This window comes from Emys orbicularis, chromosome 1 (genome assembly GCF_028017835.1).
Source record: "Emys orbicularis isolate rEmyOrb1 chromosome 1, rEmyOrb1.hap1, whole genome shotgun sequence".
In the NCBI taxonomy this organism is placed as follows: domain Eukaryota; kingdom Metazoa; phylum Chordata; order Testudines; family Emydidae; genus Emys; species Emys orbicularis.
The window spans coordinates 76303727-76325131 of NC_088683.1; the positions used below are offsets into that span (position 1 = coordinate 76303727).

The window sequence follows — 21405 nt, forward strand, 5'->3', positions numbered from 1 at the left end:
ACTCCCCCCCCCCCCCCCCAATCCTGAGCACTCTCTTGGATATGTCCAGAGTATCTCAACTCTTGATATGCTTTGAGACACTAGCCTGAAGATGTATCACTACCTTAATACAATGGTTGAAGCCTCCTAGAGTTCTGGCCATTACGTTTTGAGAGACCAAACTCACAGAGGCTCCGAAAGAGAGCTAACAACCCACAGAAATTGGCTTCTCCTCCCATACGGTGGAGGGCCCTCTTGCAACTAGTATGAGCCTGATGTGCAGAAGTTGCCTACCCCACACACGCCATGGCGCTCAATGGTGTCTTCCTGAGAAGGACTGCAGAATAAGGATTTGAAAGTGGGGCAGAAATGGTGTATCCACTAGTAACTTCCCCATCAATGCGGTCAGTGTACAAGCAGTGCAGAGGCTAGAGCTATAGCAGCCTGAGGGTAGAATTCTTCCTTCGTTTAAGTCCTGGAAAAGTTCTCCGGCACATGACCCAACTACACTGGGGTCAGGATTGGGGCCACAGCAGTTTATACTTCCTGTCTCAGGCTTCCCTTTTCAACTCCTATGGATTAAAGCTAGTGGAATCCTTCCAAGCACTCCCTTGAGACTAATCCAGTCAAGACTGCTTCTATCTTTCCTTGAAGAGCACAAGACACACTGGAAAGAAGCCTGAAAATAAGAGTCTTCTTAAAAAAAAAAAAAAATTGAAACAGACACAGCTTTAGAGTTTAACACACTCAAATACCAGTCATATGCAGGGATAGACTCTTCAGAAATCTATCATTACTATCTTTAGATGAACTTCTTTAGTTTTGCTAGTGAGAAAAATGGTGGCCAAAACACTAGTCCAGACATCCACACAAACTGTTAACATAGGCCAGAGGAAGTCAATTCCATATGGCACAAAAACCCTTGATACAGTCACATTGAAAATATCATCCTTCAGATAATTAAGGCAAATGATCATACTTAAATTCCTTTTCAAGGCTCTCTTCTATCATGCCTACTGTTAATCTAGCTGACCTATACTAATATGCATACAAGTATATTGTTAAATTTAACCTTTTTGCTAGCTGTGACCAAGTCATGGCCAATCTACCAATAGGTTTTACTCCTTCCCCTCTAACATCTATCTTGTTATATGCCTGTCTTTAGACTGTGAGCTCCTTGTGGCAAGGGCAGTATATTCTTTTCTGTCTGGAAAATGTCTGGCACACTGAACATGCTCTCGAACTACTAATGCTAACGCTAGATGCCATCCTCAGCTGCACAAGAAACATAGCATTTATGCTAAAATTACCGGTACCTAACTATTGATGTTTAAGACAATCTTGCTCTGGTAAATCTAATACAGGATTTCAGGTAAGTTACAACAGTCTTACATATTACTTCCAAATATGAAAAGCGAATTAAGCAAATAGCTGGCCAGGTTAGCCTGTTGATGTATAATACAGAAACATGATTGTAGACTGACAAATGAACACCTTGGAATGTTCTATTTTGTTTAAAATTCACTTAAGAATTTAAAACAGAAAATTCCCCAAGTTAGTGCTGCTGTGTATTCTCCTACCAGGACAGGGCCCCAGGGAGAGATGGGATTCTCTATCCTTGTTTCAATAGACATTTAAAAAAAATAAGGAAAACTTTTAAAATAAAATGTTGAAAGTCATATCCCTACCATTTCAATGCAGAGTTCTTACCTGTACTTGTTTTTAAAATTAATGAATAAATAACATTCACTTCTCATGTCTATCACTCCCAAAGGACCAATGAGAGGGAACCACATATACACATGTATCGGAGGACAAAGTTCTGACCAGCTCATATTGCTGCAAATATAATTTTGCACAAGTTCTGAGAGAGCAGGGAAAGGTTTGGGTCCTTTGTGGGCCATCACATTATATTTTAAAAGTTTATGAGATGTCTCCTCTACTGCTTGAGCCATTTTCACAGAACTCTTTCCCAGAGTTCAAATGTTCAACACATCCTTTCTGCTTTATAAATCTGTTATTTTTGTAACTGGTGGGGTTTGGTGATAAACATAACCAAGACTGGCCAAGATTGAAAATGTAGTTATTTAAAAAGCTGCTTCACCATTTCAAAACATTGTGACTAGAAAAAGAAATATCCTTCATTTTATTTCAAATTCTTCTGTACTTGTCTGATATTTGCAACCTCAGATTTGCAAAGAGGAGGCAGAAGCAGCAGAGATATTTTGAGGCTTTCACTTCAGCTGCATGACTTTAGAACTGATCAACACTGTGGAACTGGTATAGAAAACACAGGAGAAGCTGAAGAACCAAGCACAGAACAGTCGTTAAGATTTAAAAAAATACTACATGGGAGTCCTCCCTCAACTATGGAGCAGTACTGACAGGAGACTGAAAGCTGCATGACAGAGGACCTGAGCAGATTTCTTCTCTCAAGTCCCTCCTCCAACAAGTCTAAAAATGCAGCTTGTATGTCTAAAACAAAAAGTCAATTTCAAACACAATTTCCATTCTACCCATCTATCCAGGTTTATGTGTAGCTTAATTGATTCCAACACGCAACACCTTGGATCTATCAACAATGAACACATATGGTCCCAATATGTATATACATTAAACAATAAGTTACATTATTTGAAAAAGTGTTTTCAGTTAGATTACATATATAGAACATCAGTTTAAAATTCCTGTCCTCTATTGGTTTGTTATCGTGTGTTAGTTTTTTATTAAAATTGCTACTTGTTATTTCCTGTGTTTCAGAAGAGTCCAAGTGTTCAGGAACACAAGTACTTCCTTTTCTACACAACTATATATACCTCTACCCCGATATAATGCGACCCAATATAACACGAATTCGGATATAACGCGATAAAGCAGCGCTCCGGGGGGGAGGGGGCGGGAAGGGGGAGCAGGGCAGCGCACTCCGGCAGATTGAAGCAAGTTTGATATAACGCGGTTTCACCTATAACGCGGTAAGATTTTTTGGCTCCCGAGGACAGCGTTATATCGGGGTAGAGGTGTATACGGTATATTAAGTTACATTCTTGAGGTTCTTGTTTACAATCTGCTTTGTTTAGATTTAAATAGAACAAGTCCCCCCACTCTCCATAAAAAGTAGAGTGGGTTTATAAATAAAAGATTTTTTAACAGAGGTGCTTTTTCTTGGACAATTTTTTTTGTTAAACAACTACTATCCTTCAGGTATGTAACATACATGTAGAAGTCTTAGTAAAACATGATGAAACTCAATTTTGAAAATACTTAAAGCTGTACGTTTTATAAAAATTGAAAGCAAATATTCTAAAGAAGAATACAGAATACTTCAATATTCTTGGTGTATTATCTAAAACTCATTCGGTCAAGCCAATTCACATTTTTACACTGGAATCAACACATAGTACTTAGTGTTCTATTGTTTAAGAATAAATTCTATCTAGAAACACATACATAAAGAAATTTTGTTTTGTTTTACCTTCTTAATGGGTGATGTAGGTGTCACTTGACCAGTGGTTATGGAAGATGCTGTCACAGCTACAGAAGCTGGTTGTGCATTGATGTTATTTGTATTATTAGTTACAGATGCCAAAGGTTTGGTTTTGTCTGCAAATAAAACATTTAAGATATGTCATTTGTAAATTTCGTGATTTCATATTTTATAGAAATCACATTTCTTCAGAATAGCTTAAAACCCTAGTTAAACCTTCCCAAGTAATATACTGTTAATCATGCCATTTTCTAGTCTTCAACGTTTACTCCTGCCCCCACCCATTTTAATTGTCTCTTGGTCAAAAATAACAAGACCTTTCCCCATAGTCATTAGGCATACAGCATTCCCATTCACATTAGTCAGAATTACATGCTCTTAAGGGTTGCAGCTTCAGACCCTAGTCATTTGCTGATGCCCCTCAAAAAAGTTAAGCTCTGAGATGCATGAAGGAAAAAAAAAATCAGCCTACTTAGTTTTGGACAGTGTGGGTAACGTAATCCTTATTAGGTCTGGACTGCTTGCCTTCGGAAGGATTGTAACTGTTTTTTCCTAAACTACAACATTCTTCTCTATCTTTATTAACAAAGGCCTCAATTCAGCAACGTACTCATCTATGTGTTTAACTTTAAGCCTCTAATTAGTCCCATTGGGACACCTTGTGCTTAAAGTTACACATGTGGTTAAGTATCTTGTACTGAGTAATATACTGCAATTCAGCAAATAAACACAGATTCTGATCCAAAACTGATTCAGAGTTTTCAAAGATAATACAAGACTATTTACAAAGTGCAATGAATGTACATTGCACTACAGTAAAACAGGTCCTTGCTTTAAAGAGGTCATAGTGTAAAGACAAAACAGGTATAATACAGTACAGCATAAAACACAATGGAAAGATATTAATGTGTGGTTCTGCTGTGAAAAGTAACTAATTAAATAATTGGCACCTCCTTACTCCAACAATCTGCTCCCCATACAAATTCACTCATATATGGTATTCACTAAGTTTAAACTACTTTTAACTTATATAAGCACCGAAGAGCCAACACAGACCTGGGAGAGCAATTAATCAGTGAATAAAATTGTTAGTTTAAGGTCCAATTGCAGAATCTTTATTGCTGGTGAAGCATGTGGCAAAGTACCTGGCTTGGCTTCAGGTCAAATTTGCAAGCCTGGTACTTAATAAAAACACATTTTAACTGGTAAAGTGAGCACATCTACAGGTTGGAGGGGTCTTGGTGTATGTGATATGGTGTGTATTTCATAAAAAGCTCCTTGCACACATAGGGAAAACATAAAAAGGCAAAAACTCTGTATTCACTTGATAAAAAGATCAATTAGACTAGAAATGTGGATTGTCCATGTGAACTGACAGAAGTATGGAGACAGATATAGGTGCAGTAGTTAAAGAGAGATTTATAAGTGAGGAGTACAGTCTTGAATCTAATGTGGAAGAAGAGAAGTAGCAGCATAAGAATTCAAGTATGTGGGAAGAGGTGCGAGATGGGAAGGAAAAGATAGAGCAACATGACAATGTTTGAAATGATCCGAGGGAATGCAGGCCAGCAAATAAAACTATACATTAATTATATGAGTTAGTATACATACTAAATTCAAAAATCAGGAGTCAAGCTACCCCCAAAATCATGAAATTTAAAAAATGAATAAACATTAGGTTTTTATTTACTTTCTGGTTGGTTAGCCTTCAGAGCATGAGTTCACATATTTAAGCTTTTCTACACCGCAGCCCTTACGGATAGAAACTTCTCAAAAAAAAAAAAAAAAAAAAAAAAAAAAAAAAAGGGAGATTCTCACATAATCAATAGCCTCCAGGAGCTGAGGTTTTACGAAAACACACCAACTATCACATCACTTGTAATAAAAGTCACAGGAGTTTGCAACACTACATTTGTGTGGAAAAGCGCTTTACATTATCCAATTGGAATCATCATTAAATTTCTGAGAATTTTCACTGTAAAGCTACATTAAGAGGAATAATGGGAAAAAAGGGAAAGTGCAGCTGAAATTTAGAGATGCAGCTCTTCAGGGAAAAGCCTAACTTCTCTTGCTTGCCAAATAAAGTATGATAAAAGCCTTGTTTATATTAAAGAAAGTCCAAAGTTTACATGAAAATTAATTCTTGTGTCACAGTCAAATTTTCCTGGCACAAAACCATCTACTAGTAATCAAAAGAACACAGTTAGAAAAGTCATGGAGTTTAGGAAACATTATAGCTAGCGCAGTGACTGAGGCACCACTGCATGATGTATCAAAGGTGACTTAAGTTTAACAAACCTCAGCCTCTCTAGATGAGGGATGCAGGAATACCAAAGTGATGATTGACTCTCTAAGTTTGAGAGTGATTTTGCAGTATATCATTAAACATTTATAGGAGACGATGGTCTAATTAAAATCTAAGAACTATGAAAATCTAGTGAGAATTTAGTTCTGGAGCTTACCCCATCCCACAATTTCATTTATGGAAAATATTTATAGCATTTTTATTGGTCCAGTGCTGAAATGTAGCTCAGGTGGATGAACTATATGAAGGCAGAATATTTTAAGATGAGCAGAGATGGCTGACAAGGATATTTTAATTATTTTAAAATGTTCAAGTCACTATGTCCAAGAGATAGTTTTATTGACTGTATATGAGTATCATTGCACTATAATGCTAATAGATTTAACAAAGATTTAACAAGATTATGACAAAACAACTTAGAAACATTAAACTGATCCAAATATATTTTCTGATTTGGAAGAATTTTCTTCTTCACTGTAGTAATGTCAATCTGATAAAGTGTCACAATCTTCTAACAGAATTTTCAAAGGTGAGGTAGCAAAGGCCTGATGCAAAACAGCAACTTGACAGAGAAGAGAGCTATATAAAGTGTCTTTTAAAAAGAAAGAGGATCTTTCTGAGGGTAATCAGGGGAACCCTGTATGAGAACCAGAGAGGGTAAGGGGAAGCCTAAAAAATGCAGACAGTTTCTCTCATATGGATGCTTATTATGGGCCTTTTGTAGTTCACCAGAGACCCAGTTCATGAAGTGGCAAATCAAACCAGAAAGGAGAATAAGGAAAGCTAAAGTTCTGCTTTACTGTTTTTCAAGTTTTTTTGGTTCCAATGAAAATTTATTAAATAAACCCAATATTTCAATTTATATAATCTACAGTATTCTTGAAAATTAGGGTTAAAATGGTAATAGTCTAAAAATAGAAAACTAAGTAGTGCAACTATATATTAAGCATCTCTCTAGATATTTTGATGCATGCCTCTAAATTAGGTACAAAATAGTTTAACCCTCTGCAAATTTCTTTCCAAATACTATGTGATTTTTTTTCCATTAGGCATTTGTTCTTTAGAATATAATGTACTTACAACATTTCTCTGTTGTTTTACATATTAAAAACATTGCTATATTAGTAATAGCGGTCTATCACTGCCTAGCATATTTTACAATCACACAGAACACAAGTTTAAGCAATGTATTTACACATTCACCTAACACCACATGCAAGCATAAAACCCGGCCCCAGATATACGTGGAGGCCCAGGTGGTAATTTAAGTACCACTGCTTCTGTTTGGTGACAGAGAAAAGCTCCTCATTTGATCTGCCTGCAGGGGGAAAGGGGCAGTTGGGAAAGCAGCTGGTAACTCCTCTGAAATTGTTTGATCACCCACATAGACTAACCAACTTCTCCTCTCCCCAACTCAAGGGGCAGTCCCTAGAGCAGCCACATGCAGATGGGTAGGCAGTTATCCAAACAGGCAACAGCAGCATTGTTTTTCCAACTATCAACATACCTAGACAGAGACACAGGAGAGGAAAGTTGTAAGGAGATAAGAGCTACTATGCAATTTGGTGGTGGCATGAGAAGAGGTGGCAAATTTTGATAGACATTTGGGATGGACCGGGTTTAGGAAGAAGATGCTAGAAAACGCTGTGCCTCCCAATTCCTCCCAATCCGCCCCCCGATACACACTGTATTTGTGTGTTAGACTCTTTTAAATATTTACAGCCCCGTGTACATGTGTACACACACACACACACACACACACAAGTGTGCACAAAATGCTGAACATTTTCTCCAAATCTAGGAGTGCACAGAGAAGTCTGAACAATGGCATCCAACTTAGATTTTTAAACAAGACTGCTGTAGTGCCAGTTTTTCTACAAATGAATCTAAGCTCTTTTGAGGTACTATTAATCTTGAGCTGAAGTTGCATGAGAAGCAGATGTTGAACTACCAAAAATAATACTTTTTAAACCACATTTATTCCAGTATATAATAATCTATCCGAAACACAGGTCTCTCTAATTTGTCAATATCTGAGCCAGAATTATCCACTGCATTTGCCAGAGTCTGTTTCAAGATGACAGAACACATGAGGATGTTTTCTTTTCCAATGCTCCATGATGTAAGGCATTAGGATGGTGAGCAAAGAACTCTACCCATAGAGGTCTTATTTCTGTCTTTTCCTTTGTCTCCTCCCTGTTCCAAATCCTTTTTAGGTATGTTATTTGAAGTCTCTGCTACCTTGTATTATTCTCTGATTATCTGATTAAAAATACTGATTATAAATAGCTAATCAAACTACTGAATTAAGAGTTTCAATTCCAGTCACTGCCATAAATACAAGAATATAGCTCATTGCAAAAGTCTTCATATGAATTACATTTTGTGTTTATAAATGGGGATTTAAACTTGTTTAAAAACTATTAAAATTTATTGAAACTAGAAAGTGGCCATCAGTAAATGAAATGAAAAGTGGAATCAAGAAGCTACAATGATTAATTCCCATCATATAAGCCCAGTATAATGAGTTTAACTGAAGCAACATCCTAAACCAAAGATACCTCTCCAAAATTATTTACCTGTTTCAGCTTCAGATTCTGAGTCTTCTTCCTCATCCTCTTCACTTGAACAACTGGATTCATCCTTCTTTCCCTCTTCTTCCTCATCTGCTTTCTCTTGCTCCAGAGACTCAATACTAGATGCATTCTTTTCTTGCTCAATAATCAAAGTTTCTTTACTGGAACCAAAAACATTAATTTCAAATAAAAAAATATAGAATATCTAATCTTAACTTCAGTAAAACCAACCAGCCAAACAAGTACTTAGTATTTGTGAAAGTTTGTGAAGTTATTTTCCTCACCAGGAACATCTTAATGATTTACTTACTTTTTAAATGGCTTTTGTGACTGATTATTATCCATGTTGGCTGTAGATTCAATTAAGGGAGATTTCTTTTCCCGTTTTTCACTATGAAGCTTAAAGAGAGATAAAATGATGCAATTCAAATGATAGAATGGTATAAATTACACATATTTAATAAAAATGTTATTAAAAGATACTGTCTTCTGCAGAATATAAGAAATCCTCTATTTACAACACATATAACTTAACACCCCCAAACAAGCATATGCCAAATAACTGTATATAGCATTTGCCTTGGGTAGTTAAATACAGTGAAAGCTTTGCCTAAAAAACATCACTTTTCCTTTGAAGATTTTCAGATCAACTTCACTAACCAAATAGAACAAGAAAGAGTGGCACAGAAGGACAGTTAAGCACCTCAAGTCAAACCCGAAGGTTAATTCCATATACTAATCTGAATTAGTTATAGCTTGCATATAAACACACATGCACCATAATACATACATATAAATAGAGAGAGAGAGAGAGAGAGAGAGAGATATATCTCTAAAAAGCCTACCAGATTTTGCTTCTTTTGTAATTCTTCTAAATATCCTAGAATATCTTCATCTGCTACATCAAATGCTGTCTGACCCTGGTGTGGAAGGGAAAAATGTAATACATCATAATTATAAAGAAGGATTTAAAAAATAGATAACTAGTCACATGATCATGTAATAAGAGACACAACCGTAAGTATGAGCTAGATGTCATCACAAAATTGGTAGCATTCCACCTGTCTAGCAGTGATTCAACAGAATTTTGCAAATCCACTTCTACCTGAAGCTGAAATGAGCAGGAAAATATACATGCTCAGAAAAGCATTTCTCCATGGGAAAAAAGATTTTATTGTAGTAGAATTTTAAATTCCATAATACCATGAACCCAGCTTAAAAAAAAAGTGTTTGAAAGACACTTTTATCTTACTCTGAGCCTCAATGGGTTTTAAACAGCTAAGAGAGTCATCCTAATAGCTGCTTGTTATATGGTGCTCAGAGAAGGTTGGGGGTGAGTAGGATGATCAGCTCAGATCAGTGATATATGGGAAATGGATGCCAATTTCATTTAGCTGGAGACATCTGCAACTTTATTTCTCACAGGTCCATGGATCAGAACAAAGTTAAAAAAATTAACTTGCACCATGTAAACAGATAAAAGCAGTGCAGGTAACACTGCCTATAATTAAGGTTGTCTGACACTTTCCCTTATAAGAACCAGTTTTCAGTTGCCTATGAGTTTACCATCTTTAACCATTTCGACTGAAATTTACTGTGTCTACCTTAAGCTGAATAAATGCTGAAATTCTTCAAAAGTAACTGCTCAGCTATTTCTTCAAACAAGATTAAGGGAAAACATGTTGTTTAGCGATGTTAACAAGTTTTTTACAAACTGTTTAAATGAGAAACTAGTGCATAAATGCTTTGGAGCAAGGACTTGACATTTGACATGGGGATCACCTGGGTTTCAGGCATGTGCTGTTTGCTGTCCCCATAAAAATTCACCCAAATTTGGCCAAGCTCTGAGCATCTGAAAAACTCAGTTCACACATGCTCAGTAGACAATTTTTAGAATTTGGCAGCTAAATTCTCTGAAGATTCTGTGTAATGAGCAGGTTTTCTGTCCAGGGCCGCGGGGCTGAGAATTTCCCTACAATAGCTCCTTCTGGTATCCTTCATTCTGATGTTTCCTAACTTTTGAGTGCTTGACTTTTCAACCTTAACATTCTTTAATGTATTTTTTATGTAATAATATTAACCATGTTATCTGAATTATCAGGTTACTTTATTTTATTGTATTTGGTAAACTGTTTCCCCAATCTTCCCCAAGGCTGACTGAAAAGATGCTAAGAGGGAAAGGATTTTTTTTTTTCTGTTGTTCATAATATAAAACGCTCCTTTTACTTTAAAATGAATATTTTTTCTTAAAATAGTTACTGTAAGTCTTTAATATTAACCGATAAGGAGGATTTTGGTAAAAATATCCTTACACCTAAATTTCTTAATATTAAATGTTCTCTCATATCTGATGTTGTCCTTTTGAATTAATGGTTTTCAAACTACAGTAATATACTTTAAGGGTATTATGGATTAATGCTGCTCCTTTAGTTTCATGCTTCACAACCATCAAGGCATGTCATTAGATTGTAAGACACACCCTTAGTCACTGTATATAACCTTACAGGGGCACCTTCTTTTTATTAAGGGCATAGCTCAAGGTAATATTTACATCAAGTGAATCATTTTTAAATGTTTAGGTAATAAGCAATTTTAATAAAAATACAAGATCTATGAAGCATTTTTTCTCTCCAGATAATCTGTATTTCAAACTGAGACATGTTCTGACTCATCTAGTCTAAAAAACCAGTTAAAATGAACACCTGTCGGTCAGTAGTTGTTCACTGCAGAAAAGGAATTTTTCCAGAGAGAAATTGACCAAACATAGTAATGATGCCTTGATCAGCTCTGCCAGGAGCCTCTCTGGTACAAATTTCCAGAATGCCAAAAGCTCATTCTTTAGGAAGACATTCTCTGTAACAGTAACGTGCTGCAAGTCAATCAAAGCCAGCTCTGCTTATGCTCTATGTAGCTGCAGAGCTATAGTCTTTTAGATGTAACACAGACTATTTAATATTGTGAACAGTTCATGATCCTGCCACCCTATAGTGAAATAAACAGTTGTTCCAGTATGAATAGTAGTAGTTGAGGAAACTGGATTCAACTATTATTCTGATTTTGCAGCAGCTATTTTTTCAAATGAAAACACATTTCCCCCCTCTAACCTAAAACCAAAACATTCATTACTATTAGAGTTTCTCCCTACCTACTGTGACTTCAGTAGTTCATAACTACTCTGTTTCAATTTTGCCAGCTGTAAAATAGTGGTAGTAATACTTACCTACCTCATAGCAATGTTGTATGCAATTTTATGTTGAAAACTACTATATCAAATAAACAAAGCTGAACTAGCCAGTGCTAACTGCTAAGATCTAAAACAGGCCACTGCTGTCACTGATTACAGTGGATTCAGAAACTGAAGGAGGTTTCCTTTTGCCCACCCACTTGTCTACCTGGTGCAACAAAAAGGTCCTAAAATCTGATTTGCTGGGAGTTGAGTTCTGATATTTTAAGTATACACAACTAACTTCCCTTCAAATCAAAAGCTTTGTTAACTTTAAAATAAAGTTTCTTCTCTATTAAGTGACTATGAAAGGGTGACGAGATGTCCCAATTTTATAGGGACAGTCCTGATATTTGGGGCTTTGTCTTATATAGGTGCCGATTACCCCCCATCCCGTCCCAATTTGTCACCCTTGCTATCTGGTCACCCTAGACTATGAATAAATAACCATTTCTGACTCAACAAATCTGTTCCCTATATGTATTCAAAAATCACATAACTTTAATGACTAAAGAAAGCTTTTACTACTGCTTTTCATTCCAGTTAGCCTTGAAGAACCAACACAGCTAAGAGGGTGGGTGGGGGTGGCGGCAGGGAGAGAGGGAGAGATTCATTCCTCCTTGTGCCTCAACAATCTTTTTTACAATAAGGACCAATTTATGCAAATATCTGAAAGGTAGGAGAGCTGTTCAGGTGCTGTGGAGCATATTAATTTAGCTGGCACAATACTGATCATTTATAAAGAAGAAATAATAAAGTCTGAACTTGCAGCGTACATTGCAGGAAAAAAGGGTCTTTTTACTTGTAAACTGAACACAGACATGTAACAGAGAAACTGCCATACTGGATCAGACCACTGTTCCACCTAATCCAGTATCCTGCCTTTGACAGTGACCAGTACCAGCTACTTCAGAGAAAATGCGAGAACCACTGAAGTAGGGATAATCTGCTCCTAGAGAAAATTTCTATCTAAACCTCAACAGTTAGAGGCTGTCATATCCTCTTCCAAAATTATCCTTTTTAATATTTGTTGTTATAACTCTGGATATTCTTATCCACAGAGGCATATCATTTTTTTAATATTGTTACCCCAAATATCAGGTGACAGTGTTCACAGGCTAATTGTACATTCATAACAGGAAACCGTTTCAGTTTTAAATTTGATCCTGTTCAGTTTCATTGAGTGGCTTGTTCTTGAATTATGAGAAAAAGAGAAGACTAGCAGTACCCTTATCTTCTTAATATCATCATTATCGTTATTTCAGGTACATTTATAATGTATCTCCAGTTGTTATTCTCCTCTCTAAGGGTATGTCTACACCCAGCCGCTAGTTCGGCGGCTGGCAATCGAAGTTCTGGGTTCGACTTATCGCGTCTTGTCTGGACGCGATAAGTTGAACCAGGAAGTGCTCGCCGTCGACTGCGGTACTCCAGCTAGACGAGAGGAGTACCGCGGAGTCGACGGGGGAGCCTGCCTGCCGCGTGTGGACCGAGGCAAGTTCGAACTAAGGTACTTCGAACTTCAGCTACGTTATTCACGTAGCTGAAGTTGCGTACCTTAGTTCGATTTGGGGGTTTAGTGTAGACCAAGCCTTAGATTAGAGAGTCCCAGTCTCTACACGGAAAAATCACCATCTAACCAAAAACCTAACCATTCTTATCACCCATCTTTGAACTGCTAATTCCTTTTTGAAAAGAGATAACCAGAACTGAATACAATATTCCACATGAGGGCATACCACTGATTTATATAATAGCAATATTTTCTTTGTTCTCCATCTCATTCTGTATACATGTTAATATTTTGTTTGCTTTTCTGACACTGCTGTGCACTGGAGTACAGGTCTTTACTGAGCTGTCCATTATTAAGCATGGGGTGAAATCCTGCCCCCACAGAAGTCAATGTGAGTTTTGTCATTCCAGGTCTTTTTCTTCATTTGATATAATCCATTTAGAACCCATTACTTTGCATTTGTCAATAGCAGATTTTATTGTTCATTATTTATTCAAAAACAGACTCCAAAGAGAGACTGCTGAACTTGAATTAATATGCAAATTAGATACAATTAACTTAGGTTTGAACAGAGACTGGGAATGGTTGGGTCATTACACTAATTGAATCTATTTCCCCTTGTTAAAATATCCTCACACCTTCTATGGGTCATCTCGATTATCACTTCAAAGGTTTTTCTCTCTCTCCTGCTGCTGATAGCTCATCTCAATTGATTGGCCTCTTACAGTTGGTATGGCTACTCCCACCTTTTCATGTTCTCTGTATGTATAAATATCTTCTGTGTGTTCCATTCTATGCATCCGATGAAGTGGGCTGTAGCCCATGAAAGCTTATGCTCAAATAAATTTGTTAGTCTCTAAGGTGCCACAAGTACTCCTGTTCCTTTTGCGGATACAGACTAACAGGGCTGGTACTCTGAAACCAGATTTTATTGTGTTGCACATTTATCGCATTTATCCATTTTGCTGGAAGAAGTTTTATAAAAAAACCCATATGCCCTATAAATCACCTACAAAGCACACCACAGGCAACCAACACTTATTAGCTGATAGCTCTGTATTCTTTTTTCACATTAGTTTTTAAAGATCAGAAATAATAAATTGTTTGGTTGTCCGCCCCAACCAAGAGAATATTTAAATATATTCAGTTTTAAAACTCTCAGTCTGATTCCTATAGAATATGCATTCACACAAACAGATTATGAATAAACAAATAGATAAATATGCAGATTTAAGCCTGTCTTTACTAAGTAAATCTGCTGGTTGGTTGGAATGCCATCATCTTGCAATGTCTTGAATCCACACAAAACAGTCATTGCAACTATTGGTTGCATCAGATAGTTGCAGTGCATGAGATTCCATCTTCAGATCTGGCTAAACTGGTGGTGACTTCAACAATTCCCTTTCTCCAGCCCACAGGAATAGCTGAAAGGCACCAATACACACTGTCCTACTCAATTAGTCCCATTATGCAGTGATTTGTATTTGGAAGCTTTTATTTGGATCCAAAGGCCCGTTTCCAACAACAGTGCTGTGAAACTACATTAAGTCCCAGATGCACTGGTAGAAATCACAGCAAGCTGGGCAGATACAGCAAAACTACGTCAAAAACAGTATAGTTGTAGATGCACTTAAGTGTGGCAAGGGTAAGGACAACGACTAAGTCCTTCAAGCAAACATTGTCTGACCAACTGTTTCCTCCTTGCTTGTCGTAAACACATCCTGTTTGTACTGGACAAATGACCCAAATTATGTTTTGGTACAAAAATCAGCAATGAAAAAATTAGCACTATTGGCATTTAAAAATGATCATAACAGCTTCAGATTTAACAGCTCATTTAGATAAAGGAGAGGAGTTCATACTTGTCTTTATTGTTTCAATCAGACTGATAGCCAAATAAAGACAACCATGCACCCACTTACATTGCGACGGCTATTTTAAGCAAACCCGGGACTGGAAAGGGTTCTCTCTCTTTGATACAGCTTAGATGTGTGCTGCACAACGGTAAGCCAGGCAACATGTGGTCTCCTATGCTTCCTACAACCCAGTTATGGTCTTTCAGTTTCTGTGGAATCTTTTGAGTGTGTGCCTGCAGCCTCCAAGCAGTGTCAGTTTACAGACAAAAAGCCTGAAATAGTCACTTTCAGAGGTGTAAACTGCCTCATTTATCTCAATGACCTTAACTCTGAAATTGAACCATTTATATATTAGAACTGTAAACACACTTCTTGCTGATCATTTTAGCAAAAATATCCAGCATAGCCAAATATCAAACTGTAAAGATGCAGAAGACCTATTAGTTTGTGTGTACAATCCATGTCCCCCAGCTGCTCTGTAATAAGCAAGAATGGATTCTGGGTGGCTCCAACGAGAAGGGAAAGGGGAGTGCATCTAAACAGATTATCTAGTATATTCAGTAGAGGCTGACTAGGAAAGTTTGTGGGAGTTCATTCTGCAGCTTACTCATTTCAGCAGCTGACAAATAATTTCAGATTCTCAAAAACGTTCAGCATACCACGCGGATTTAAGGGTGTGTGTGTGCGCGTGTGTAAGAAATGTAGGGTATCGTCTCAACCTGCAGCCACAAGCCTCTATATGGAAAACTTCAAAGAAAAGACCTTCTTCACCTTTTAAAAAGAAGTGTCCAAGGAGGGGGAAAAAGTGACTCCCGACACTGAATGAAACAAGACAACTTCAAGAATCATCTTAAAAACAGGTCAGAGATTTTGAGGGGGGGAAAAACCTGTTCATACTGTCCGCAAACTCTTTTTTCACTGGATCCTGATAAAGCTTAGAACAAATTCAGCTACATTTGATTGACTCATCTCTGTTTTGTGAAGGAAATTTAAAGCTTGCCAGATGGAAATTTAAAGCTTGACAAGTGCCCATAAGTAACAAGGCTACAGTATTTGTGAAAATCTCTATGGAAGTTCTTACACAAAGCTATTCCATCAGGAGTGTGTTAAGAGATAACAGGTTGGTCTGGGTCACAATTTGCTTGACCACTTCAAAGATAAAAGCACTCCCTCACCTGGAACCATCATCTGTGGGCTCTACACTTATAGTACTCTACAAATAGAATATTTTAGCGATAATGGAAAACTTATGTACATTTATATGCACAGTAAGGCCAACGTTTTCAAGCCTGTCTGCCTAATGTAAAACACCTAAGTAAATGTTTTATTTTCAAGAACTATTGATATAGGATTATTTTCCTTAGGTAAAATGACTTTGCAATAAAAGTATTTGTTGAAATGCCTTCAATCCACACACAGCTAGGCACCTAAATAAAAGTGTCTTGGTTCTCAGGAGCTGCTCAGCACCCACAACTCAGATTAATTTCAATTGAGTTGTGGGTACTCAGCATCTCTGAAAGCCAAGCTACTGATTGGGTATTTTGCAAAGTTACAGATGGAATATCTCAGCTGCACAGGTCTCCAGCCACCACTGCTCAGTTTCTCTTGTCTGCCTCTCCTCTGTCCTTTCTTGCCTCAGTTTGACTGAAGATATCCAAGTTTTCTCTGGGACAGTTCTCCAGAATACCACCACCACCACCACCTGCACCTCCAGGTCACAAAAAAGTCTAAGGACCCTCTTGGTAAATGAACTAAGTTTCAGGGCAGATTTAAGAACAAAGATTAATAGAGCTCAGTTAAATCAATTTCGGACTTTCTGATGCAACTGAAATATGTTGTCTGAGTACAGTGTTATCTTCTGGTTTTCAGTGGTTCTGTGTGCATTAATACAGGAGCAGAAAGTTGTTTAAAAGACAAGTTCACCTTTTTTAAATGTTCTGACTCAGTCTAACCTAAACTTTTAGGCATAATGTTTGATTTTCAAGATAAACTACAATATTACCCTTAAGTGGTTTCCTCATTATATAAATGATAGATATTTACAAACTTATTTCCAGTTTAAGTTTTTACGCCTAAAACCTTCCTTTTTTTTTTTTTATAAACATTTAAGAAGGGCTTGGTGAATGAATCCCCATACACCTTAAAAGGTGTGCAAGAAAATTCACATGCACTACAGGAACTGAAGAGTGGAAGTGGTTCAGGGTCCAGGTGAAACAAGGGAAGCGACCAGAGCCTCAGCCCCTATTGGCCTGCAAAAACAATTTCAGTCCTTGTGAAGCTTATAAACATCATAGGAATGTTTGGATTTTGGGGTAAGCAGGTCCGCTGCAGAGTTAAGGAAGTCCACAGCTCCTAAGCTCTGCCCCAGGGAAGAGCTGAGAACCTGCAGCAAGAAAACATGAAGCTACACATTGATATATCATTTAGTAAGCCCAAAGCTGTCTGCTATGTTTTCCAAGTACACAAAAGCAGCAGACAGTGTTAACACTTTAGTGCACATAATACAAGAAGAAATTGCTTTTAATAGTTAATTTTGCCATCCCGCAGCTCAATGCTAGTCAAAGACACCAGCATTCACCTAGGTGAAACATATTAAAGCCAATCTGGGGTTCAAGCAAAGCTGCCTAGTTATGATGAACCAAAAAAGTTAAGAAAATGTCCCGGAAGTAAGAAACTGAGTAACATTAGAAATCAAAAATTGAAAGGCCTTATTTTATTTAACCCTAAACATTCAGAAAAATTCTACCACAGCATAAGTTCTCACTAGTTTTATTTCAAATTTAATTTTCAAAGAAAAATAGCAAAGCATATGGGCAATTGTTGAAAACTCAGTACAAAGTTGAGTCAGCCATCTACAAGTCATTTTAGAAAACAAAAAATTTAAAACAAAATCTGAACACACAAGCATGCTGGTTCTCGCAAAACATGCATTACAGAAAGTGCCATGTACAGGAATGGCACATTATTACTACTGTTCTTACCCTGGCTTCTAAAGTCACTTTAGAGACCAGAACTTTGCATCTTGACAAGGATTACATAAAAATCCTACCACTTTGTTGACAGTCTCCGTATCACACAGGTTTTCCACTAAAATTCGACATGCTTCTTCTTTACCCCAGTGAGCAGCAGCATGAAGTGGTGTCCAGCCATCATAATCTTTAATATTTACATCGTAGCCAGCCTGTATTAAAAGCCTAAAGGAATTAGAAGAATTAGATCTAGTATACCACTGACAGTAATAATTAAACTGCCACTAAGTGATAAATTATTTTAAACGGTTTTAATTTTTCTTGCCTTCATTTCACTTCTCACACACGGGGTAACAGTAAATCTATGTTAAAAGGAACACTCAATTAAAAAACAAAAACAAAAAAACATATCTTCCCAAGAAATATTTTCAATCTTAACACCATTCCCAAGATTACTACAACAAAAATTCAGAAGTTTGTTTTTCCAGTCTGTTTTGTCCACATGCATGTAACATTTTATGTACTCTCACAAAGAGTTCTCCCCCTTTGTGAGAGTCTTTTTACAGGAACAGGGGACATAGTAAATAGGCAATACTGTACATAGAAACAACTCATCTAAATATACACAAAACAAGATGAACTTAAAATATAAATCCATGCAGGTGACTTTAAATCTTAAAATATGCAGAATCTGTTTGGCCAATACAAATGTGCTTAGATTTATGTGGCCATCCTGTATAATAAGGCTGGGCACCACTGAATTAGAGGATAAGAGAAGTCTGAAGGTTTGCAGGGAAAAAATTGAGTTATCTTGATAAGGATACATCTTTTAAAGCCCTTCCCTAAGTAATCCTTCAAGTTTTGGAATAAAATTACTCATTTTCTTCTCTCAAACCTGGATAGCTTTAGTCTGGACTACTTTTACTGCACAAAAACAGCACAGTAAATGATGGTTGTAAACTAGGTGTTTTATCCCAAAGATAACAACTAGCATTAAAGAAAGGTATCCTTTTTCCTTAATACATTAAGTTAAAATATACTTCAGAAATATGGATATTTTTGCCATAGTGATATTGAGGATTCAAATTCAATATGTACAATACTGTCAAGCTTTGAATAACTTAAGTAAAGTCATGACACTGTTTAAAGTTTCAACATTAATTGAAAACAGGAAACAACTGTGAGAAATAGGTAATTCTAAAGATCACAAGGTTCCAGGATGTAATCCAAAAAGTTTCAATAATATTAACGCCAAGTTATTTTACACTAACATCTGGACAAGCTTGGAGACATGGAAAAATCTACCATTTAGAAATAATACTTACTTTAAAACTTCTGTATACCCTTTAGCAGCAGCGACATGAAGTGCTGTACCACCAGATTTTGCATGCCTGACATCATTTATACGGCCACTGTTAAGCCACTGTCTTGCATCTCTAAGCATTATCCGTTCTTCTTCTTTTCGAGCTGCCGCTATATCAACCCCTAATTGAAAAAAAGAGAATAGTTTCATTTCAAACAGAAGCTCATCATTAACTGATAATTCCTGAACATTCCTTGCATGTGGCAATAAAAACACTGACTAAACAATATCATTAATGTATTGGGGCAAACGTTAAATGGATCTTTTAAAATAAACTCTGAGAAAGTGTGGGCACATCCATTTTGTATGCACAAATGCATATTTTTACATGCAAATCCTCTAGGATCATTTTCAAAGACCTACTAAAAACTGGCCTTTTAATTTTAAACTTTTATGGTCAAGACAATACTACTACTACGGTGGTCACTATTAAATAAAAAAAGATTAATTTTTGTCAAGCTATCATACTATTACATCTCAAATAATGTAATGTTATTTCCTAAATAATGCAGCTTGTGATAATGTTGAAAAAACAAGGTGAGGGGGTAGCAAAGCGGTTCCGATTGTGTGCACAAAGACATAAGCAATGGCTGCTGAAAATTGTGTTTCCCGCAATTAAGACATTTTTAGAGTTATTGCTGTTTTCCAAAGAACCTTTCGTAAAAAGTAGTTTCTAGCTTCTCTTTTTGAAATAATGATTTTCACCCTGGTAATCTAGCTTTGGAAAAAAGCTTTCAGCATAAATAGCAACAGTACATCATGAACTTTTACCTCAGAAATCTCAGAATACAAGTTTTAGCAAAGACTGTATATAGCATCTCTCATCGAAAACAGTTTGTGGTACTTTATAAGGAAGGGCAGAATAGAAAGAGCACTAAAAGTTCAACAAAGCAATTTAAGTAGCATGTTTAAAGTCTATAAAGTTGATAAAAGGATGCTGAACTGTTAAAGTGAGAATGTACCAATCTCTTCTACAGCATTTTTCACAAATAGATGTCAAAGCACTTTACAAAGAAGGGGAGTATCACAGTCCCCCATGTGAGTAGGAAGCACACAGCACAAGCATTTTAATTGATTAGCTACAGTAAGAGGAGTATAGAAAACTATAATTAACAGAAAACAGGAAAGAGATGGGGGCTGTAGCTAAGCAAGAGTCTGCTATTTATGCTGAATGGGAGAACTGGACTCAAGGATAGCTGAGAGCAATACACAGAGGAAAACAGCTCTAGGAAGTGTGGTTATCAAAAGCTCAAATCAAAATTGGTTGACCTGTAATAGAGAATTTGGGCTGTTTGAGCTAAAACAGTATACAATAATAAAAAACAGAAAAAGAATACTACTCCATGTCTAAATCCAAACTGCACAGGGATTTTAGATGGATTGAATGTAATTACCCAAATAATAATTTGGCTAGGACACCAAAGTTAAACATCTGTTTTTGCAAAAATCACCATGTGGCTTTTAATGAGCACAAGTGGACAACATGGTAATTTGTTTTATGATAGTATATATGGCAACATGCTGTTTTCTTGTCTGTAACCTCAATTTAATTTTCTATTCCTCCTTCTCTAATAATCTACAATGTGTTTCAAAAAGCATTTCAGCAATACAGTTTTCTCTTTACCTTCATTCTGCAGTGAAGTTATTATGCGAAATTTGATATTTCCATAAGAACGGCCGTACTGGGTCAGACCAAAGGTCCATCTAGCCCAGTATCCTGTCTACCGACAGTGGCCAATGTCAGGTGCCCCAGAGGGAGTGAACCTAACAGGTAATGATCAAGTGATCTCTCTCCTGCCATCCATCTCCACCCTCTGACAAACAGAGGCTAGGGACACCATTCCCCTTACCCATCCTGGCTAATAACCATTAATGGACTTAATCTCCATGAATTTATCCAGTTCTCTTTTAAACACTGTTATAGTCCTAGCCTTCACAACCTCCTCAGGTAAGGTGTTCCACAAGTTGACTGTGCGCTGTGTGAAGAAGAACTTCCTTTTATTTGTTTTAAACCTGCTGCCTATTAAATTTCATTTGGTGACCCCTAGTTCTTGTATTATGGGAATAAGTAAATAACTTTTCCTTATCTACTTTCTCCACATCACTCATAATTTTATATACCTCTATCATATCCCCC

The 21405-nt window shown here is 36.8% G+C and overlaps 1 protein-coding gene across 1 annotated transcript in view; it reads right to left on the reverse strand.

The window, feature by feature from the left end:
* PPP1R12A (protein phosphatase 1 regulatory subunit 12A) overlaps positions 1-21405 on the reverse strand; it is a 213876-nt gene that overhangs the window by 62020 nt on the left and 130451 nt on the right. Inside the window, exons 4-9 of the mRNA XM_065423865.1 lie at positions 19231-19390; positions 17986-18130; positions 9190-9264; positions 8655-8743; positions 8348-8505; positions 3452-3579 (exon numbers count right to left, since the gene is read on the reverse strand). Of these exons, the coding sequence (XP_065279937.1) occupies positions 3452-3579; positions 8348-8505; positions 8655-8743; positions 9190-9264; positions 17986-18130; positions 19231-19390 (755 nt within the window). The remainder of the gene's footprint in view (positions 1-3451; positions 3580-8347; positions 8506-8654; positions 8744-9189; positions 9265-17985; positions 18131-19230; positions 19391-21405) is intronic.